Raw genomic sequence first — 24,658 nt, 5'->3', positions numbered from 1 at the left:
ATCGGTAGAATACTTAAATAATAATAATTATTTATAAAACTTAGTTTTATAAATGAAGTTGTGAATGTTATTTTTATTCGACCACTAAGGGTCTACAAGTGTGGAATGGTTTTTATTTTCCTCTCCTCTACTCTGTACAAGCTGGCGATTATCGTACCTTCCTTCTCCATCCACCCATATCTAAGATACCTCTCCCTCTCCTGCCCATCTAAAAACCTCTCCTTGATTCTTTGATTTGGTGAGGTAGCTAGAGTTTTGGATTCCCACCCTGTCGGTCCGGGTTCATTCCCGGTAGGGGTAGAGATTTTTCAGAGGCTGCCCGATCCCTGCATGAGTGCCTTGCGGAGGGCACTTCAAGTGCAGTACATACATGGTATCCATATACAGGATAAACTATACTCGTAAACTATGAACCGCGGGGTACATCCATATCCACGCTAACTGCTCGTTTTTTTCATTTGCTAACTAGAGGTTTTATTCAGCATGTTCAAGTCCTTAGCACCTTCCTAGTTCCTAGTATGTCCGCATTTCGCTATCTTGTGTGCTTGGTCTGTACCCAGCAAGAGAGTGCGTATCTGATTAGGGCTAGGATGAATTCTGCACGCCTGGTGTGGGATCACCCCGTGCCACACACCCTGGTAGTGTCTTGTAGATGGTGGAGATGGAGACTATTTCCAACTCTTTTCCCCTCCCTGCCTCTCCAGCGTCGGGGTACATCCGGGGGCCGAGAGCGATAGAAGAAAGAAGGCAGGGCGGCCGAAAGGATAAGAGTTCAATTTCCTAAGAGGAGCCCCCCCTTGAGCAATTCTCTCGTCCATAAACAAAGGTCGGCCGGTAAACACGGCGCAATCTCCTCACACGGCACCCCGCCTCCCGTTCGCCACTATTTCGCATTCAGCCCACCTCCAACCGACTCGCGTATTGTGTGAGTGCCTCCGATAGTGAGAGCCGCCGACGTTGGCCAACTTCATCCGATGCCGAGAAGAACACCCCTATTCGATCAAAAATGAAGCGTGCGTAACGGAAGATGCACCATTTCCCGTTCCACTCAAATAATAATGTTTTGACGGCGCACTATACCATCGCGAGGCCCCTTCAACCCTTGCAAAGTTTCCTTCGCGTTGAGTGTTTGCTTGCGACGGGATTCCGGCGGAGAGACTGCGGTTGATCACTGTGCGAATCTGCTCGTTCCGGAAAACCAACAGTGTCATTATTTTCGTGCCAGTGACGTGATCCATAACGTTACGGCCATTAAAGAATGCCTTCTCTTTCAGTATTGAGGCCGTAGATCCCATCTTGCGTATGATAAAAAATGTGAAGTAAAAATGGTAATTTTCACGCTTAAATATATACTCAATTATCGACCACGGTTCCATGTCACCTTCAAGGTAATTCAGTTTTTACCTTTAAAATGACATAGAATGGCGAAATCATTGAGATATTGGAGTTATTTAGTAAGGTGTAAATATTACCATTTGTAGTTCACATTTTTTATCATAGATATATCGCATTTCCACCTCGTCAAGCTTGAAACGACTTCATACGGTTACCTTGCCTGATATATCTGTTTCAATGCTTCGATTATCAAGTGCATATCGATAGAGTGACTATGTGATACTGAATGATGCGTTACTATGAATAAATGAGGTACTGACATACTTGCTTCAAGGTCAAAGAACGCTGAACTTAGTGATTCATATGAAAAAATCGTATTATTGAGCGCATTTATCGTATTAATAACGTGCAAATCACGTAGACCATATCATAAATGTTTAAGACCTCAAATAATGGTGGTGCAAACTTCTTCCGAGATAAATAATAAGGTATGCAAATTTACTACTTAAAGAATCGCTCATTGAATAAAGAAAAATTGTGCCTGACCATAATGTTTTCAACATATTTTCAAACTACACACAGTATTTGCCACGAAATTAATCGTTAATGTTCATGAAGAAAGAGTAGATTTGGTCAAACAATTTTTCAATGTGTACAATTCACACTCAAATGATCAAATCATGCATGAGGAAACGATAACTCCAGGAAAATGTTTTCTGTGGTAATTAGAGACACCATTGCCTGAAATTTTGTCACATCGAATTTGCGTGACCGAAATATTGAGGTCTTAAAATCTTCCGTTCAAATTTAGTGAAAGAAGGCATCTTCCTTTTAAAAGCACCAAGTAAGTTTAAAAGAACCAGTTCGGTTCGGTGACAAATATTGAAACTTTCGCAGAATCCATTCAATTCCTCTCTGGCTTCCACGGCCTTTTGAAAGGAACTTATCGTAATGCTTGGGATCAAAGACTCTCCATCAAAAAACTTTCCCTGCTGAGAGAATGAAAGGCAATCATGTGCTCTTCTTCAATTGGCGTCCTTTGGGAAATCAAATACGAAGGAGTTGTAAGATATGCTAAGGATAGTGGCTGGGGTGGGGAGAAATCAAACGTATTGGGGTGATTCGGGGAGCAGGCGATGTCAACGAAAGGCGTAGGAAAGGATGGGCGAATTGGAAAGGCATTTCCTTGTGGGCTTGCCTATTGTTGGCCTCGTCGGCGAGCAGCAGAGAGGGCGTCCTGCGTTGGTCCTGCTCGTTGCCATAGCACCGTGCAAAGGGCTCAACCATCCTCTCCGCCCCGGTTATTGCCGAAATTTTTATCCCGGCCTATCTTTCTTGGAGGGTTAGCGGAGGGAGGGAACTAGGGGATAGGATAGGGATAGCCCCGGAGGACCAACAAAAAACACAAGCGAAGCCCCCCATCCTCGCATCGTGGAGCACAGAACAGTGGAATACCCCAGCCCTCTCTCCTTGACCGGGAGTGGGAAACGGTGCCCGGGAAGTAAAATAAAAAAGAAGATGAGAGAGGTGCTCATTCTATTTCGCTCGAAGGAGATGTTCCTCTCGGAAAAAAGTAAGAATTTTATGGGCCACGATAAGGTCTTCCCTGTGTATTGTGCGGGAGAGAAGCAGGGTTTTTGTTTCCCTATCGCATCAGGGGGAGGGGTTTGGAGGGGTATGGCGGAAAAAGGTTTTTTTTTCGAGATCGCTACCGAGAAGGAAACGGCAAGTATGTTGGGATGGGAAGGGGAGGGGATATTGGTTTGTTATTTGGGTTCGCGTTCCAATCGCCGGACGATACCTCCGTGCCCATCTGATGATACGCTCCATACTTATCTCGTGGCTGGATGCGAACACACCACGCCTGCCTTCCACAATATCGATGATAGCGCGAGCGGACTCGGGTTATGAATAGGAAACTAGTGATACCGCTGATATACCGTTAGATTACAGCTCACATGGACTCAATAGAGAAAAAGGTGCATGCAAATATGTGCTCTCTTTTCCCTCTCATCCAGAAATTTTCAATGAATTCCACCGCGAGAAACCAATATCCTCGGTTTATTCACTCACAACATTGGGACTATTTCACGACCACAGCGCATTTATCCTATGCGTGTAGGAAATCTAGTACTTTTAGTTCCTTTTGCATGTTGGCATAAATACTCTGTACTCATGCATATAACTAATATTTAAAAACTTGGCCACGAGCCCCCCCTAGTCTTCGATTCCTTGGCTGTAAATTCATTTTCTACCGAAAAAATATCCACTTTTATCACAAAATTCCCCTTTAACTTGATATTCTTTGTAGTCACGGAGGATTTGTACCTCGCATATGTTATTGGCATATTGTTAATTTTATGGCGTTGCAACTTACATAATGTACATTGCATTCCTTTGGTTATAATATGCTTTTGTAAGCGGCGCGCAGTGTACTTAACGGCAGGATAGACGGTAGTCAGCAATTGATAACGACAGCAGAATATTACTATATTTTTGTTTCCTACCCCAATAATTAAGCGGCGTTATGAAGTCACGGACCTAAGGTCCGAGAAAAAAATCAAAATTTGAGTGGGTATGGTTAGAAACCTCCCTAAATATAAATCCCCATTGTATCACCACCGACAGGTAAATAAGAATATACAGTACAGTGAGCTTTAATTATTAATTTGAGCCCAACAAAGCTTTAATATGGAATAACGATAAAATTATGTACATTACTAGATTTTAGGCTTGTTACTTAAATTTGGACCTGCTAAAAGACGGATAAGAATAGCAAACCACAGTACGTTGAGTCCTCATCTAACTATAACTTTGTAAGATCACCCCTCGAGAGCTTCGAAAACTGATTCTATGAATTGGGCATACGTTAAATTGCCTCAATAAAGCTTCCCTCTCTTCCTCTAAACAAGATGTCGGCTCATGTTTTTCCTGCCTCTTTCTTCTCTTTCAACAACGCGAAAACAAGAGTGATGCCAACGAGTGCATGGAAATGGGCGACTCCTTTTCCCTCCATTCCCTTTGGTATCATCCTTACACAATCTCCAACCCCGAACTCATTCCCCGCTCCGCCTACACGTAACAGTCTGCGCTCCACTTGGGCATCATTTCAATTGCCGCGAAAATATTCCGCCTCGCTTCCCACAAATCAACGAGGCGCAGCTTGCAAATGGCGCGCAAGATGCTTCCGGAATGTGGAATGCTCTTAGGAAGCTCTCAGGAGAGAGGACAGGGGAAGAGGAGCAAGCGAGAGGAGCAGAAGAGTGTGTAGAATATATTTTCAGTGGGGGAGCACGAACAATATAAGGAAATTCACTTCAATTGTCATGAGAATAAATACTTACGTATTGGGTATCGAACTATGGACCTTCCGTTTCCTGGGACACAGCGCAGGCCACTACCAATGGGGGTGTCAGGAACCCCCCCCCCCCCCCCGCCGAAATATAAAAACACAAGTATTTTCCTTTATGAAAGAAAACAAAATATTGAAAAATAATAAATTTACTAAATATTTATTTCTCAAATGAAATATTTTCGATTATGAAAAGTGTTGAAATTAGTTTGAAACCCTCTACTTAGTACCCTATTTTCAAAAATTTTCCCCCCTGGTTTTGGACCCCCCCGAATTAAATTCCTGGCTACGCCACCGGCCACTACGATAGCCAGTTTCCTTGATTCCCATGTCAATTTAATCAAGTAATCTGGAATGTTTAATGGACTTCACAATGACCGCGTTTCGATTCCGGGTCCAGGGAATTTTTTCCCATGACGTTGAATGAGTATTTCACCGCTGTTCACGCGACAGCCTTGAAATGTGGTCCGCGCAATGCCTCGTCCGTGGTTCGACTTCCAATGTCTAGGGATTTTTTTCTCAATGCATTAAATCAGTGCGAATTTCAACACCGATCACTTGGCAGGTTTGAAGTGATCAATATATGAAGGTTTGAGTATATTTAAATAAGATAACCCCTGTCATATTTAAAGAGAGATGAAATTTACGACAAATAAGAAAATATTTCAGTAAAACGAGATGGATAAGAAGTACGGTGCATTAGTTCTGTGCGGTGGGCGGCAGGCAGATTTAACGCAAAATATTTTCCTCATTTCGGGGAGGGTGGTGTCCCCCGCCCCCGTTTCTTACATGCGCCCCTGTATGGCATGACTGCATGTGCTAACCCGCGGAAGGAATGGTGGTTTCGGTCGTTGGTGCGAGGAAACTAACTCTCTCTCGCCCTGCGAGGCACGTAGTGGGTGAGGACGCTATATTTTTCTCGAAGAGGCGCGAGGTTTTTCCCGGAATATTAAAAAAAAGAAGAAGTTGCAAGTGCGAGCTGAGAGGGAGAGATATATAGTATTAAGCACCGCACGGAAAACAGAGAGAGAGAGAGAGAAAGAGAGAAAAAAAATGTCCTCACTCACATCCGCGCGCATATATAATCCCCGTGGGTGGAGTTCCCGAAAATTAGCCATTCCGCACGGAATCTGTTTATAAGCCTTAATGCAATTTCATACGGGGTCGCCTCCTCTAACTCTTCCGCTCACACCCAGCTCCTCCATGACGTTTTAAAATACCATTATCTTCGCATTTTCGCTTCCCTTCCCGAAATGTTTATGTCCCTCAGGCAACAAGGACATGCGGCTTTTCTCTCTCTCTCCGTGTGGGCGCGGAGCACAGCGCCACCTAACCCCCGACCACCCTCCGCGGGGTAACGATTCTCTTACACCCCTCCCCTTCAACCTCCCCTCCTGCCTTTTCCCCTCCCTCCTCCCTCAACTCTGTCCGCAAAAGCCCCGCCCACTTCCCTGAAGCGTTTTCCACTTGAAGTCTATATCGTCTCCCAGGGAAACCTGAACGACTACTTATCACTCTCCTTACTGTAAGTATAGACTGATCTCAAGTTAAAAGATACTTGTGTGAATTAAAATTAGTTTTTCGTGCCCACATAAAGAATTAATTTACTGGAACGACCCGCAGTTTGATACGTAAAACTTCATCGTTTGGACGATCTAGCAGTATAGACACCTCCACTGCAAAAACGTTCAACAATCGCCCACCGATTCAAATCCGCTCATCTAGTAGCCCAACAATACGAATCCGCTAGGCTAGCAGTTTTCGGAGCATAAACGCTCATCTCCTACTCTCCAAGATTGGAGGTGGGCGTTTATGCTCCGGACACTGCCAGCTGAGTGGATTCGTATTGTTGGGCTACTAGATGAGCGGATTTGAATCGGTGGGCGATTGTTGAACGTTTTTGCAGTGGAGGTATCGGCTATGGAACTGCATGAATGTCCAGATCGTTCCAATAAAGTTGTTTTTTTTTTTAATTTATAATCTTGAAGTTAATTTTTTCATTTTTATCATTAATGACCTAACCCCTGAAACGATCGAAAAGACTATCAAATTTAAAATGCAATTATTTTCACGGTTAATATTTCGAAAAAAAACTTAATTTTCTCCTCCCAATTGCCTTCCCGTGCTACAAGTACCCAAATTCTCATCTGGAACCGTTCGGAGCAAATCATTTGCCGCTCCTGGGAGACTCTTCGCTAATTAGGGCCACGATACGCCCAACCCACCCCCATCCCAACTCGCTCCTCCCATTCTCCTTCCCCCCTCCCTTCTTGCCCTAAACCCCATCAGGCATGCAACCAAAGCAATTTTGTTCCGTCAACTATCTCCCTGCACCTTCCTTCCACTCCCGGCTTGCAGATATCCACCGTGCCCTTAAACACATTTATATATCCGCTGTGGTATCCACCATTCATATGCACAGTATCACTTGAGATGTCGCTTTTATTTAAAAAAAATATTAACCATCCACGGTGACCCGAAATCACATTTTGATTCATGAATGTAAGAAATCGTCTCAGGTATTATTTAGTGGAAATTGTAGATATTCTTAAAAAATACACAATTGTAATCAGGTCTTCAGTTATTTTAATGCTAACCATAACCGTACGTTTCGGCAGCTCAGTGCTATATTGGCCTGAGCTGCAGAAACCCGGATTGGTTAACATTATAATAGTTCAGATTTGCAATTGTGTTTTGCATTGATTAAAAAAATTGGAAAATTAATAACTAGGCCATCTTTTGGAGAGAAAAAACTAGCAAAAATAGTTGTACTGAATATTTAAACTAAAAATTAGCATTCGCAAAGGTTACCACCCACTGGAGAAGTTCATGATGCCATCAAACATCGTGTTTCGTAATTAATCCGCTAGTTAGAGAGCGAGGAGAAGAATTGTTAGTGTCGCACAGCGGTATTGGCCTGGGTCATTCTTTTTCAATCCAAATAGTGACTTCATTTACGACAATTCCCATTGCAATATTGAAAATAATATTCAGTTTACCCACTCTTCCTGCAAATTATATTGATTGCTTCATGACAAATCAGTAAGGGTATGTAATGATATACACACCTAGTCGAAGAAATAATTCACTATTAACTGTCACTTATACCTACTGATTCATGGTAAAAGAGTGGATGTCACATTATACTCACCTAATTGTTTTCCTTTCAATAATTTTATTTCATCCCACGAGTTGGACATGTATAATATAAGCCCTAATGAGTGTATTTTATAAGCAGTAATTTGATATCACATGGCATCATAAGTTGATATTTGTCATCAGAGGCATGTGCAAGTCTGGAGGATAGAGTCACGTAAGCTAGCGAAGATCAAAGACGTGGAAGAACTGCAGCCAATTTCCCAACATAGCCGCCAACAGCGAACGAACATAAGAGTAACCCAAAACACACCCACTACTGGCAGATATCTTCTTCGCTCGCACACATGAACGCACGCGGCGAGAGCGGGGCGACGAGCAAAACTCTCATTTTCCAAACGCGAGTATAATTTCTTCCCTCCCACGCCCGTAAACTGCTCTTTCCCACGTAAATGTTCCATTTTCCCACCATTCCGGCCGACACGTACCTACCGCGTTAACTACGCTCTCACGCCGTGATCCTCCGGAAGCCGCAAACACTTTGAAAACCGCGACGGCCGTGCCTCGGGTACCTACAATGAAAACGCAATTACAACGTTCTGAGCCTTTTCCTCCTCCACTCGAAACGTTAACCTCCCGTCTCCTCCCGGGACCCGAATCGGTCGTCACACACGGCATCGGCCGCCTAATCTTCCGCAATCTCTTCGCCCTCCCCGGTGTGACATGCCGTGGATGAGTGGTCGACGCGGCAAGCTTTCACTAGCCGGGGTCTCCTCGCGTCCATCCCGTATGGTCACTTGTCGTGAAAGCGGCGAAAAAGTGCCTTTCCCGCCCCAGCATCTCAACGCATTGTGTACCACTCTTCACACATTCACGCAGCGCTTTATAAAGAGGAAATAGGAAGTCTACAATTGCCACATTGTATTGAAATAATTACTTGCAATTTTCCATGATTACTAAATTTATTACGATCAAAGTTTCAATGTTACTACACCATCTCCAGGTTTAACATCTCGATGGCTAAGTTCTAACAACACGTATCTCAAAAATTTGGCCGGTTTGAGACAGGTTTCTTAAACAAAGTGTAATAAAATATTAAAAAATAAAATACAGGTAAAAAAATCTTTGTTTGCAAATGAATGCTTCTTTTTCAATTTTATGAACTTTTGGTTTTTAATTTCAGTGCGCAAGTAAAACATTTAATCGTTTTTATGCTCTCCTGAAAAGTTTCTATTTTTGAGACACGTGTTGATAGATCTTAGCCGTTGATCTCTTTTTCTTCTTTAGCAACAATTGTTGCTTAGTGAAATAAAATTTTGTGTCCAGATTCACTCCCGGTATCCTCCGCAATGGCGGGTAGTTTAAATTGTTCATGTTTCTCTAGATTGGGCAAATTCTTTCTTGAAATTTCAGAATCGCATCATTAGCCCTTGAATCATCCCATCGATACGTTGTTTCAGTGAAAAATGAAGCGGGATTCTCGTCTAGATACATATGTAGCCATGTGCAGTGGCGCAGCGAGGGGGTGTATTCCGGTGTGGATTTGTAAACAAATATGCAGCTAGGTACCGAAGAATGTTGAAGATAATATCGATCGACCGAGTATGTAATGAGAACGTGCTGAGAGGAGTGGGGGAAAAGAGAAGTCTTCTGAAAATCTGAAGGAGAAGATGGGCCAACTTATTTGGCCATCCTATGAAGCATGATGGCCTGATGAAGACAATCATAGAAGGGCAGGGTACGTCCCCGAATGAGTTATGTAGGACAGTTGATAAAGGATGTAAAAGAGGATAAATTCGTATTCATGAGAAGGCTAGCGGATAGGAGAGCGGTATGTAGAACTGCGTAGAACCAATTTTAGGTTTGTTAACTTAAAATGATGGACTAGTTTTTATTCTTCGTTAAAGATTATGCAAGTGTTCGTCATTATAGTAAAAATGGAAAGTTCCCTGAATGAGCGCCCGGCATCAGTAGAAAAACGTTGGATCCACTCAAATAGTGACGCGGAGACTTATTCCAGTGGTTTGTAACTTGGTATAGTAGCCTAAATTTACCTAGCCTAGCGAGCACGCGCAGCGCGGCGAGTTCAATAATATACAGAGCAAGTCATTACTTATAAGTAATGATATCACCTTATTTATAATCATAACTATCTTCATTCTTTCTCAGCAATAAATGTCATCCGATCAAGGCAAGTTTATCATTCTTGGTGGAAGATAAAACTTTAATCTTTCGCTAACTCATGCAGTCGGATAGGCAAGCTGTTTTCTAATGCGCTATACGCCTATCATGGGTGTTCCATTGAATCATTTCAGTCAAGTTTCTTAACGGTGCTACGTAACAACTAGCCATTTAATACCTGCAGTAACGGGACCCAGTGAAATCCATTAAATATGAAGCAATGCAATGAGGATGTGAAATCATTAGTTTACGAGTATGGCGCTGTTTTCAAGCAAAATTGATAGCATCCGCGAGTCGTGAGTTTTTGTATTCTCGACAGCTCTAACATTCGCAACAGAACATGGAGAAGAGAAAATCGGCGGGACGAAGAAAAGATATCCCGCGAAGATATATATACGACATTTTTTTTTTTAATTAAATTTTTTTTTTCTCCCTGTCGCGGAATCATAATTTGGAAGAGAATAGCGGCGGCTGCGGCATCGCCATGGAAACGGCGAGAAGGAAAATGACTGACGTCTGGGAATTCGGTTTTTCCGCAGGTCGACGGTGGTGGCGCCGCGATCGCGTACTGAAAGGGATGAGAACAAATGAAGGGGAGAGACCCGCACAAGGGGTGGCTGGGGGAGAAATGGCGTGTATAGGGGGGACGAACGGTTGTATTGTTGGGGGAAAAACCGAAATGGCTAATCTGAGGCGCCGAGATTTTATTTATTCATTTTTTTTCAGGAATGCGGTGGGCAAAGAAAAAAATTAATAAAACACGAAATGAAACAAACAATAAGGTATAAATGAACGGGAGACATCGGACGAGAAAATTTGCATTGCATTCGGAATTTGCGTTTTCACGGCGTCGCTTACATCCCCTCAAAGCGGATTTTAGATTACGCCCACCTATATGGCCGGCGTAAAAAAAAGATTCCGGATTTTCCGCGCGGCGGACAGGAAAATAATTATCTGAATGATTGATGCCGCAGATTTGTGAGGTCGAGCATAGTTTTGGGTGTAAGGCATAAGGGAAGGGGGAGGGAAGAGGACAGGAGTTTTATTTTCGTTTTTCATTTGTTTATTTTTTTATAAATGTCTACGGCATTCGAGATAAGCGTTTTAATGGTTCTCTCCCCTCTCTCGCCTCTCCACCGCTAACCACACTTCAGCCGATAAGGAGATAACGAATTAATCAATCATATCTCTCTCGACTATAAAAGATATATTTACTTTTATCGCCGTGCGCAAGGTATGATTCTTTTATTTCCGAAGCGCCGTTTTATTTTTTTCTCCTCGCCCTCGGCGTGCGCGGCGTAATTGGATTTACAAATTAAATTCAGTTTTGAAACTGGCACTTAAATTATTCAACAATAGTTCAGACGAAACTTTGTGATGCGCGAGAGACGACAGTGGGACTTAAATGGCTTTGCATCGCCATTCAAAACAAATGACACTCCAACGATGAAGCCGCATTGTTTTGGAAAAGTGTTCTATTTTAGCAAAGAAAAGTCCCCCCAATTTTTATAAACCAGGTAATCATTTACGTGCGGACGCAGTGATACTCTGGATGAGGAAGGAATTTCATACTTGTGATTTTTCGGAATCGCTTCATCAGCCCTTCTATTTGCCTATTAATTAGCCCTATAAAACATCCCATCGATACCTAGATGCGAATTATGCTGGGCTATTCGGAGGCCACTAATCTTAGGTCCGGTTTTATAATTCCTGGCTAGCGTTCGCATAGCCCTAATGAATAGCGATACCGATAGCCCTAGCAATAGGCAACATCGACTTATGTTAGGCCTAACAATAACTTGAGAGCTTATGAAAGCTCCACTAAAACAAAGGAGTTATAAATAGCGTTTAACTTAACTTGTGATCTTGCATGGAAGCACTAGTTCATTGCGATTTTCACATTCCGCAAAATGTTAACTCGACATTATAAAGCCTGCCCTCAGATCACATGAGTAATTAAGAACATGTATTTCTTACCCATAGGGAAAACATTATCTTAAAAACGCTTTATATTTCCAGGTCTGAAAGAAATGATGAAATAGGAGAGATGTTGTGCTGGACGAATAGGAACAAGAATTCATTTTTCTCCCAAACAATGAAGGATACTTACTCAAATATCCAATTCACACTTGCGACACTCATCTATTTTTTTGTCGTCTTCTAGGAAAACGGCTGAAATCCTAACACCTTCTAATGCACTTTTTAGGGTGGCTTGAGGGGTTGCATTCCTATGATATTCCATATTGGCCCTGGATATAAATTGCGATATTTCAGAAGGTCTACATTAGCCCTTAAAACATCCCATCGATTTCTTTTCTGATGAATTGTGAAACTTCTTTTTCTGGGTGTCACCATGGCTACTAATTTTTATTCTCATATGACCCTCTTCTACGAGCTTTGTGAAGGGTAACCGTCCTCGCCGTTAATGTTGCTCAAAGTCTTGATCATTTCTATGGCTTCCTTGTTTAGCTTGCTTTAACATCTCTTTTTTTCCTTAGCAACGACTCTTTTTACATGCCAAGTATAATATAATGAATATAAATATAATTATTAACAATAAAATATTATTATTTGTCTAGGTTCACTCCCGGCATCCTTCGCTATGGCGGGCACTTGAGAATGTTCACTTTTTTCTAGATTGGGCATATTTCTTTCTTACCGTTTCAGAATCGATTCATTAGCCCTTGAACCATCCCATTGATACATTGTTTTCAGTGAAAAATGAAGCGGGATTCTCGTCTGGATACACTGGATTACTTTCAAATGCGCCCGCCCCATTTGTTCATCCAACGCACGTTTCGAATTTACTCCGATCAGGACCTCCATTTAAGAAATGCCCACAGCGATCATGGACACCCGGCAACCTCTTCGTAATTCCATCATATTAATTTCGCGCCATCGGGGAGTGCGGGCGATCACTTTGGCAACCACTTTTGTGTATCGTATTAAATTACGCGCGGGCCGAAAAAGGGTGGATCGCAAAAGGGTGGATCGTGCGACGCTTAGCTATTGCCAAAAACGAGCGCGTAACGGTGTGGAGGACATAATCGCGGCACAATCATGACGCAGTTTGAGCGCGCAATTTATTCTGCGGGGCCTCGCAGTTAACCGTGTGCCGTGGGCGTAGCGGGTGAGGTGTGTGTGTTTGTGTGAGTGTGTGCAGGGGAAAAAGATCACAATGAAGAGGTTTCCGGAATGCCCCGTAATTGAGATAATGTGGCCAATTATTATGCGAGCGCAGATCCCAGCGATCGCCATTGATCGGGTCATTTAAAAGCGCCGATTCCGAGTCCGTTAAAATACACACCGCAGACCGCACCTCGCATATAAAACGGCCATGTGTATGCGCAAAGCCGCGGTGTAGGTAAAGCCGTGTAACGTTTGAAATTTCACGGTTTCGAGGCCTTTGGAGAGGATGAAGGACTAGATGGCAGGGGTGGTGGATAGAGTGCTGAGGCTTCCCACCCTGTAGGTTCGAGTTCTAATCCAGATTTTTAGGAGACTGCCCTGCTTGAGTACTTTGTGGAGGGTATTAAAAGTACTGCACTTAGTCCGTTGAATCGGACCTTAATCCGTAGGATCCTATTTGCGCCTTTTGTCAAAAGCATGATCATGAAGCTAAAGCCTAAAAATTATTATTATTAATTTATCAAACTTCGTGCTAAGGTTCATAATTATTTTAAAAATTCATTATTCCATCAATTATAACTTAAAAACAATGTTAATGCAATGATAAGTTTTCAAACTTCGTGCTAAGGTTCATAATTATAAATGAATTCGTTATTTCATCATTATAGTTTTTTTAATCCTTATATAAATGGGAATTCGCCTAATAATGGGCGGATAATGAAAAAAAAAAATTGTAGCATATTACTTTAAATGAAAAATTATCCACGAGGGCTTAAGGGCTTAAGCGCTGCATCAACTTAAAAAAAAGAGCATTTGCCTCTTTCAAGTTGTAATGTAATATCTGCTAAATTCCAGGACATTTTCAATCGTTACAAATTGCGAGAACGCCCACTGGTAGTCATTTTTTTCCCTCCGTTTCCAAACGAGCGGAGCCCAGCCTACTAACACGTTGGGCTCTAAATTTGTAGCATTAAACGCACATCGAGTGGAAGAAAAAAAAATAGAACGGATATTTGCGATAATGCAGCGGCGTTGAGGTCGACGGCAAAAACACATCAATGGAATGAATGAATCATGCAATATTGAGTGGGGAATAATTAAGAGCAACCGTTTGGCCCTTTAATCCCATAGAGGAGCGGATCGCAAAAAAAACGACATTTTCCCCATTTTTTGTCCTCTCGTCCTCGTGGCGCCGGCGCTACCGACGGTTGACGCCATTTCCGGATAGACCTCCTTTTTTGTGTTTCAAAATTGAGCGTATCACCCTGGCATCAATATGCAGAAGCACTAATTAAATGCTTATTTTGCCGCTACGTTTTGCCAGATATGGATCCTATCGAAGGTAGTTAGTGGCGGAATGAAATGTAATTTAAACAGTGCTCGTGTTTTGTGAGCGAGGATTATCTTAATGTTGAAATTGGACGTATACCGAGCGTTGATGATTATTTTACCAAGTGCTAATGGTACCAACATTGCGAACTTAAAATTCTCTCATTAGCTTGCTTATCCGTATCCAAAGATTGTAGGACTACACGAAAGAGTGTTTCCGACTTTGCCAGTGCTTCTATGACTAATTGTAAGTATATGGAATAACTCAGGATTACATGTTTTTATATGTGCTCCTATTCTGTAACTGATATTATTTTCTCGCGTTTTGATGAGTGTTTTATTTTCTTGATACGGTTAAATATAATTAAATTTGAGGCTAATTATTTGAATTCTTTGATGTATAGGATTTTTAATTTTCTTTTGAATGCTGTTCAGGGAACTTCTACCGCAAAACATGCTGGTTAGGCAGTCGGCTATCTATCTTTAGAGTCGCATACTATTTATATGCCTATGCTCTAGTTATGAGAGATGCACGATTAATTAGAATATTTTAGCTTGCCACCCTAATATTTTGCTTTGCTCATCAATTCTATATACGTATACACTGACCGACGGTTAATGATCTCATTTAATTTTGGATTTATAAAGATACCTACTCCATATCTAAAAGAACCTTTTGTGATACATAAAAACCACTTTAACATGAGCGCCAAAAAGTATGCATATGTTTTTTACTGAAATATTCGTAAAAGGGAGGTACATAACAGTATCTCCAAGGATGTTCTTTCGACAAGTTTGGGGCGGTAATCTGCTTGAAAAGAACGATTCCCTTCACACTTTGACAGCCGTAGTTGCTCAAAATACAAGTAACGGGTTCTTTTTAGTAAAATGAAGTAAAGGATTTATTTTCAAACAGCCTTTAATTCTATTCTTTCCTTATCGGAAAAATAATCGATAAGGCTGTGATTGTTGCCGTCCAAGATCTGGCGCTTTGGTTCCCGTGAGTAGAGACATGTTTCGATGACTTTCGTTGCTATGAATGCTCAAAATATTCGAGACAGTAACTAACTGGCTGCGAAGATACATATTAATCTGCAGTTCTCCAGAGGCTTTCCTGGCGCTGAATATACAAATGCTGAATGTAAAAATATGGATTACATATTTATCACATATAGCATGCACTATAATGCAGATTTTATTACATACACAGAGGTCACATTTTAATGACTTTCTGTACAAAAAAATACTGAAAACATTCGAGAAAGATACATAATGGCCCCGAGGAAACATATTAATTGCATAAGACACCCTCGTATTTCTATCGACGACGACGGAGTATGGACAAATGGTTCGTGGCCGAGGGGTAAACCGAGGCTTGTGGCCATTATTTGACCCCATCGGCTTGCTGGCCACCGAAAGTCTCCGAAAAGAATGACTTGACCTCTTTCGCCCTCACTGCTTTCGTCCAATATATATTTTTCCCGCCGTACGCTCGACCCCAGGCAAAGAATAAAGCTTTTCCCTGTGGCGCCAGAAGGGTCGGGACTATTAATGAGAGTCCATATCTCCTCGAGGAGAGAAACGTACAAGTCTGCTTGATCGCTCTCGGAAAAGGGAAATTCTGGCGAAATCATTTATTGCCGCCTACGAGGCACCGATCCCCAGATACCTCAGACGAGCTTATCAGCCATCTCTTAGCAACCACAATCCTACTTCCAACTTCTCTTCTTCTACCACTTCAAGAAGATTGCGCGGCTAGACAAGTTAGATTTCTTCCCTTGAAAATTTTCATACCTTTCCGAGTAACTTTGCTCAAACTTTTTTAACTCTCAAGCTAAATTTTTAGAAATTTCATTCTAAGATAGGTTATTTTCGCCCATCAAAAAATTATCGGATTTTTTTACATCAATAACGTTTGTTACTATTGTCAAAATACAGAATTTGGATGAAAATAGTGCTATGGTTGACTCAATCCGCCGAAAAATAATAGTTATGAATGCTGCAATTGACTGATATACGCAATTGCGCATGCTGCTACCAGTAAATTTTCATTTATCTATGCTCATCGCAGCAGTAAGAGCCAAAAAAATCCTAGATGTAAATGAATCAGGGTGCTTTGTGCGCAATTTCAGGATTTAGTGCAACATTATACCTACTTTGTAGAATGTCTCCGTAAGATGTGACCTTTGAATTTAGGCTTCCATACCGAATTCTGGTTGCAGGACGGTGGAAAATTTGAACAGTCCGAAAAGCGAGGGGGGATGGTCCACTCTAAACACGTCATAACAATGCAAAAGGGGAGCCGCGCGCTGCGTAAGGCATTTGTTGCCTCCGGACAACAGCAGTGGGGGCAAGCCCCTCCACCACGCTGTTCGTCGCAACTACCAAAACTTGCGACGCACCCCAATGTCCGTCATCGGAAAGCACTTAGGTCGCAGTGCCAGTTGGCTAATGGCTGTTAGCCACTCTCGCATTTTTTGTTTCAGCAAACGTCAAAAGCTTTTATTCTCTACGCGTCATTGGCCTGGTCTCTATGGGTCTCTTTTCGATTGTTTGTTCTCTTTTAGATAGGTACTTTTATTTGTCTTCAGACCGATTTGAAGGTCGTTTTCCATGGACGCCGATACTCTGATTCACTTTAGAATGCAGGGTATATCATTTTTTCGAAGGCTAATTAGAGATATTCGCGAATATTTTAATGCACCTGCGCAGGATAGATAGGTAGAATTTCAGGTAGCCATGGCAATGCAAGATTCGGTTGGGGTTACGGTTCCATGGAGTTTAATTTTGATATTTTAGAATGAAAATTACTTATACAAGACAGGGATCGCGCAGCCTCTGAAAAATCTCTACCACCCCCGGGATTTGAACCCGAACCGATCGATTGGGAAGCCACCTCACCAACTCGATTATATTTAAACATGTTCATGTGGCATCCATCGAGATATAGGTATCGAGGTAGTATTACACGGCGGTCTACGTGGGGTTTTGCCGGTTTTCCTCACGTCTCGTACGAATGTCGGACCAATAGCCATCCCGGAAGAAAAACATTTTGTCCCACATTTTTGATTTTTGCCATATCTGCTACATGCTCACAAACACTGTTTAAATAATAACAAATTATGGCATGCCCTGAAGAGGAAAATATTCCTATAACGGGGACCTCACTGTATATATTAGGGATGGTCGGATCGGATACCTCGGATCCAAATATCCGCGGATATTGCCCTTCATCGGATACATCGGATCCAAAGTCGCTTGAGGACATCGGATCTGGATCCGAAATTTTAAATAATAGATTCAGTGAATGCAACGTCCCATAAGGGTGGAAAGAGTTCCGATTCTCTCTCCGAATGCGATTCTTCTTCTACGCCACTGGTCAGTGGTTTATCCGAAGATTTTTCCTATTTTCATTTCCAAACCCAAGCTTAACAGTTTAGGTCCTGAGCATGTAAAGATGTTTAAAAAAACAACTTGAAAGCCAATAAAAATGATTTTTAATTCATAAAAATATTAAAATTTGTATGAAAATTTAAAAAGCATTCCTTCGATTGTACTTACCCGGAATAAACTTGAATAATTACTTCGTTTAATAGCAGGAATTTGTAATTGCATTTGGATCCGAAAATATCCGATCCGAAAGATCGGGCTCCGAAAATCCTGGATTCGTCCATCCCTAGTATATATGTATCATAATATTCACCTCACTATGTAAATATTCATGTAAAACTTGCAGTAAGGAAATAAACCTTATTTTGAATTTTGATCCATCGAGACACATTCAACCGGATATGATTGATATATGATATATTTCTCGTCTTGCGTACATCCTACGAGCTTCTATCGTTGAAAACGACGGAAGCCATTCATGTCCACCTCCGTCATTCATTCTGCTGCTCGGCCAGTTGATGGAACGGGTCTCGAGAGGCCGCCACCGTCTCCGGGATATCATTTCTCTCGCCTTCAGCGCGAAATTATTTGGCTCGCAAGAAGGGCTAACGCGTATGCATGCGCACACACTGTACTTCACCGTCTGGCAGACGGGACTAGAGAGATGGGATATACATCAAGTAGTGTTTGCCCGCCCCTTTAGTACGTACCCGCACCGCCGCGGCGCTCGCGTCGCTCGGAGTAACAGATTGCCTCGGCTGTCTCGCTCCGTGCGTCTCCGTCGGTTGGGAGCAATCTCATCGCAAAGTAAGGATACCCTTCGGATTCTTCAGCTGGATGAGGCCAAGACCCTCCATCCTCTCCTGTCATTCCGCGAGGTAACGGCGCGGTCGCGAGATCCAAGACGCTTGCCTTGGCCGTTGGGTGATCTTGGGTGACCTGCCTCGCGGTTACCCCGAATCCGATCCAGCCCGCGGCTAAGAAGGTGATTAATGGGTTGGGTTACCGTGGCAATTTGAAGCTCCCCCTTGCCGAGAGACCGGGTTCACGTCTCCGCGGCGGAAAAGACGTTTGCGTGAGTCAAAGTGTTTCGTTATTACATAGTGGAGCCGCGGTAAAATAATTGAGCACCACTAGTTAAATATGGAGAGATCTTTGTCATTAATGGAATGGGGCACAGATAACTTACTGCTTTTGATACATTGGATTTTTATCTAATTCAAATGATGGAGATTCCTTGAAAACATACGAATTTACCCAGAGAAAATATGAGAAACGGCAAGGGGACATTTCACTGTCCTCACAAATCAGCGAGCTCATAAAGTTATATTTTCAGCGATAAATTGAAAGTAAACATTGCGAATTATTAAAAAAAACATTTTTTTCGAATATTTTTTCATGGCATATACTGCGGTTATGGCAAAAATTTTAGTCAAAGGCATTCTTGAAAAGAAAAAATGTCAATTTATACAAGTTCCAGTGCATCAGTCAAAATCCTTCCGGATGAGAGCTTCGATTTAATCTGCCCTCCTCCACAAGGGGCACTGAGATATCTTACGAGGTGGAGGAGGTAACTGGAGAAATGGCAGACCAGTCTCCTTATCTCAACTCCAGAGATTCCCGACCAAGGCGTCCGCCTTCGCGGGATAATCCCATTGTTGGCCTGCGCTCGCTTCCAAAGTGGGTAGCGCGCCGCCGCGCCTAGATCCGTCATTGTCCGCGACGGGAGCGGCTCCCTTCCCGCGCTCCTCGGCGTGTGTTTGCCTTCGGCACCCCCGCACCGCGCCTGCCGTCGCAGTAGCCCGGAGAGAGGAGGACGGAGAGTACAAACAGAGGAGGAGATCCGTCCCTTGGGCACACACAAGGCGACGCGGCCAGAGAGATTGATGATCGCGCGAAACTATTAATTTGAGAGATAATAGGAGGCATTCGGGGCGTCACCGAGGAGATCCGATTCTAAATTGACCATCGGGGAAGGGGGTAGGAACTTTTTATCGAATTACATCCTTAATATTATTTTTAATAAAATATTATACCGAATAATTTAAAATTCTGCTGCTATAAGCACCAGGCAACCTCGACAAAATGTTATTTGCTTCTCCAGTTGGAAATAATTATATTCATAAATATTAAACTATCCTCCTCCATTATTATTATTATCAATATTAATTAAGTTGTGTTATTTACCTCCTATTATATTCGCGTACCATACTAGAAATTATAACACTTCATGACTTCCATATTTTGTTTTTAAAAAATTACTCAAAAAAATTGTGGAAGTCACCAACTGTTATCATTTTAACCCTTTCATTGCGTAACATTTTCTCAGAGTTGTTTCACATTGGCGGAGAATTTTTTTTCACTGCATTCACTTTGTTTTTCGAAAATATGAAAACAATTTCAATAAAAGAGGGATTTTTATATTAATTTGACAATTTATTAAACAATTTGTTAATGGCATCACAGTGATGCCATCCGCACCCATGTGATAAATGCTCCGGATATTTATGCAACCCGTTACACAAACATTAGAAACGACGGACAACATATTTTTACATAGCAACTAAGAAGCTTGTATTAATTTCTGAAATGATGGCGGAATTGAATTATAAAATAAGATAAATAATTTTTCAGATGTCATCCACTATCCATGCATCAAATTTTGGGTGAATAAAAGTTTTCGAATTTTAATTTTCACATCGAAATTTTTAAATTTACTAGTAACTTAGATTTGGATGCAAACATATGAAAGTTATTTTATCTTTTTGCCATTTTCTTTTGCGTTAATGCTGAAAATATTAACTAATAATTGTGAAATTCTTTGAAAAAAGGGTTCAAACACAGCCCTGGAACATCTGCACATCATACACCATCAGAGTTATACTGATTCGCCACTTTAGTCGTTCTAAGGACGTGAGGAAGATTATTTCTTCTGTTTGTCCTTAGAGTTTCAGGGGTGTGTCTTTTTGAGTAACTCAATAGATATTTGAACAGATTATTATAATTTTTATGATGATTATAATTTTCCATGTATAAACTCAGTAGAGTAGCCACGGGAGGGGGGGTTATGGGTAATAACCCCCGTTGAGGTGCCAAAAACGGGTAAAATGGCCCCCGCACCCTCCAGAAGGGCCCCATAATCTCCGGCAAAAAAACCCCATTTCAAAATCGTGACTACGCGACTGTATAAACTGTGCCCACTGAGGAGAAATCTATCAATTAATTTTCGCACGACTTTGTTTGCATGTCCCCTGCCTCCAACATCAGGATACTTCACCCCAGTGTAAATTATAGCATCTTGCACGAGGCCATTAGGCTCAGAAAGCATATATAATGTTATGTCGCGTTTGTGACGCCAAAGCAACATGGACTAATGAAGCAGAGTTCTTTAAACGTGTAATAAATTTCTTTCATTCTTTGAGTGAATAATTTCAAAAGGGGTCGAATTTTATGCAAGGGGTCTCTTGGTATCGGATCATCTACTCCAGGGTTCCTGCCAAACTGCCTGCAACGGAAAATTAGTTGAAATCGGTCTCGGGAAAAAGTGCTGTGAAGGAGGGAAAAATCGAAGATATTTTCCTACCTTTTCCAATAATCTGGAATGGATGGCCATCTTACAATACTTCATACAATCATACATTAGGTATATCGGACCAAAAATGTCTCCCATAGCCCACGAGTAAGATTCCTATGCTCGGTTATCCTTGAAGAACTGCATGTTGAGAGGCATTGGCAATATGGACCAAAGCCTTTCAGACGACAATATTTCCTCCAGCTCCACATACTTGCATCCTCAACGTAAACCTCAGTTAACACCTATAAAATATACTACAATAAAATACATTACACCAACAAAATGCACAAGACTGATGAGGTTGCTCTTTTTCAGTCAGAAAGAGATGTAAGCGTTTAAGTTTAGAACCGACGTACAAAAAATATCTAAACGTGAATGCTCCAGATAAAACGGCAACGTATAATAATCCAAAAATAATTGTTTCTTTGCGCATAGAAATTTTGCTGACTTTCTTTTCTGATTATAATAGCTCTATTTGGTCGAAGTAAAATATGTAAATTGCTTCAAAGTTAAAAAAAAACCTTCGCGGAGAAGACCCAATGCAATGTTCCATGCATACACTTGAGTAAATTGTGCCAGAGGTAGTTTTATTGCGAGGAGATATTCTAAGCCTTGTTGACCAAAGGCTGATACATAAACGGTCTTTGGGGTTTGAAAATAGGAATAAAGTTAAAAATGAAGATGTCTCCCATACTCCACGTTAGTGGCTAAATATATGTAAAATACCAAAATGTCCAATGGAAAAAGGCCATACGGTAATATTGGGAAAAAAATCTCTATAGAGGAGTGAAAATGCACGCAATCGAGAGATGTCCGAAGGAGAGACTGTACTAATAACGAGAGTCGCAAAAACTGAGAAGGAAGAGCTGACCTTTTATACGACATGCACACAACAGAATAGTTGCATGGATTTCTAATAAGAATGGCAAAAACACTTCTAAAAATAGAGATAACAGGCGACACAGAGCGACTTGTAGTCTATTCCGCGGTGACGGAAAACGACTTTTTTATTTGAGCCCCGAAATTCGATCATTTTTTCCCCAAGGATTTCCCCAATTCTAATTCTCCTTCAAAATGGAAAAAATATAAAAAGTTTCCCTAGAACCTTCATTATTTCCCGTGAATAACGAATTGGTGGTCATAATTATTCCCACCTAGTACCTTTAACAAACTCATACGAAATAAATGAGAAAAAGTTGAAAACTCTATTTCTTCTTCCGCAGCCAATATAATCAGACCCCTATTGAAAGGATCGTTCAGAATATGAGTGGCAAATTTATTATGTAAGAATGTTAGGAGTTATAACGACATTATGTAAATATTAAGTTTAAATATTAATAAAAACAGCAACAGATTATTCAACTGTGTTTAGCGTGTGCAGGTATAGTGACCGTAAATTGAAATACGAAAATATTTTTCGTCAATGAGATGAAAGGAAATATTGTTTGAAAAATTTTAATAGGACTAAAACGAAAACAATAACCTTCAAATGTGGCAACACTTAGTACAAATATTCAGAAAAGTAAAGAAAATACCACATTTAAATTTTTTTGTAATGGCGAAAAATCTTACAAATAAAAAAGTACTCCATAAATGTAAAAAAAATTTAATCAAAAAATATAAACTATTTTAAAAAAACGGAAGGCATATGCAGGTAGCCTAATCCATTTTGTGTGCGGGAAACCATCATGAGAGTAGATAGAACAGAGCGGAGGAGAGTAGGGAGCAATTGTAGGACATAGGCCGGCGTGGCATCAATGTGATGCCACCCGCCCGTTGGTAGGACCTACGCTGGGCATCAATGCTATGCCATCCGCACTCAAAGGGTTAACTACGGAGCTCTTCCACCAAGTTCAAGCATCTAGTTTCGATTTAAATTTTTAGAGCAAAACTCAGAGTATATGTCTCCAAATTTTCTTATTGATTAAAAAAAAACACGCGTGGCCAACTTTTCCGGACTTCATTTTTCCATATCAACGATGATGCAAAGATTTTTTTGTAGTTGCTGGATAAATGATTACTCCTTTCGATCTCCGACAAGAGGAAGAAATGTCATATCTATTTTAATCTAAGCATTGGTAATCCTAATAATTTAGTAAGTTAATTGTGGATTACCAAGTGAAAAAAATTGTTACATTGATATTATTTTTAAGATTTCGGGATAGGTGATAGTATCTACGACTGGAATTTACTGAATATCAATTTATCTTATGTTATAAATGCTCCATCGAAGAAAAATCCCTTGGTGGCTTGGAGCGTAGAGCCACAGAGATTTAAAACCCTCGCTGTAAAATTGTATGAAATAAGACCTTAATGTTAAATTAGCTGTAGGCTTGACAAAGGAAATTACTAGTCATAGTCATTGCGGGAAAATCCACGGAGAAAAAATCATCCCGGTCAAGGAGAATGATTTTTCTCCGTGGATTTTTCGCACAATTTGTGCATTGAATTCCGCGGTGACTCCCGTGAAGTTATCACCGAGGCTAGTCCCGGTATCCTTAAAACTGATCATAGCCAGTTGCGATAGCAAGGAAACGGAAATATCAGTTGTTTTGCTATCCAGCAGATTCCGATTGTGTTCAGTCAATTGAAATTTCGATGTGCCCTATCAAGGCTGCGTTATCATAGAAATTATTCAAACGGTGATCATGCATTTACTGAGGGATTTCGCAAAAAGTGATATTCCCATTAAACCCCTGTTCTTTAACGTCTCTAAAATTATTGTTTTGGTAGAAAATTCACATTTCACTATATAAATAAAAACGGCATTTGGTTCCCAACTTGTTCCTTTGATATTCATTCCGGGTGTCATGCAGTCGCATAGCGACTAGACATTTTTGCCTTATTTTTTAAATTTTTTTCTTCTTTGAACAAAACCGAATTCTTGAGATTTTTTATCTCAATCCGCACTCTTTGATTGGCTTGATGACTTTTGGAGCGTAGGGAACGAGGAATATTTCCTTCGAATAATGGGGTCACCGAGGAGATCTCTTAGGGTGGCTCGGCCTCCATCTTTCCCTCTTGCACGTGCCCTCATTCGCCGAGCATCATAATTAATCTCTCGGTCTCTCCAAGATGGATGAATGGATCAGTGGCTTCCGAGAAAAAAGCGAAGTCCCATCGCCACAACCCACGCCCTGTCCACGTCAAGTGCGGACGCCGTCGCCGGACATTCCAAAGAGCGGAGGAACGTATTATGCATCCAGCCGTGAGGGAGGCCTTCTCATCCCACTGGGCAGGGTAGCACAGGGTGCGCCGGACGCATCACCCAT

At 41.4% G+C, this 24,658-nt stretch overlaps 1 protein-coding gene across 1 annotated transcript in view; it reads right to left on the bottom strand.

The window, feature by feature from the left end:
* Nucleotides 1-24,658, bottom strand: part of LOC124155251 (homeobox protein Nkx-6.1-like) — a 143,032-nt gene that overhangs the window by 75,752 nt on the left and 42,622 nt on the right. Inside the window, exons 3-4 of the mRNA XM_046528970.1 lie at nucleotides 6,155-6,161; nucleotides 1,545-1,564 (exon numbers count right to left, since the gene is read on the bottom strand). Coding sequence (XP_046384926.1) covers nucleotides 1,545-1,564; nucleotides 6,155-6,161 — 27 coding nt within the window. The remainder of the gene's footprint in view (nucleotides 1-1,544; nucleotides 1,565-6,154; nucleotides 6,162-24,658) is intronic.

This window comes from Ischnura elegans, chromosome 3 (assembly GCF_921293095.1).
Source record: "Ischnura elegans chromosome 3, ioIscEleg1.1, whole genome shotgun sequence".
NCBI lineage: Eukaryota > Metazoa > Arthropoda > Insecta > Odonata > Coenagrionidae > Ischnura > Ischnura elegans.
Note: the sequence above shows the minus strand (reverse complement) of the source record. Positions and strands in the feature narration are given on the sequence as shown.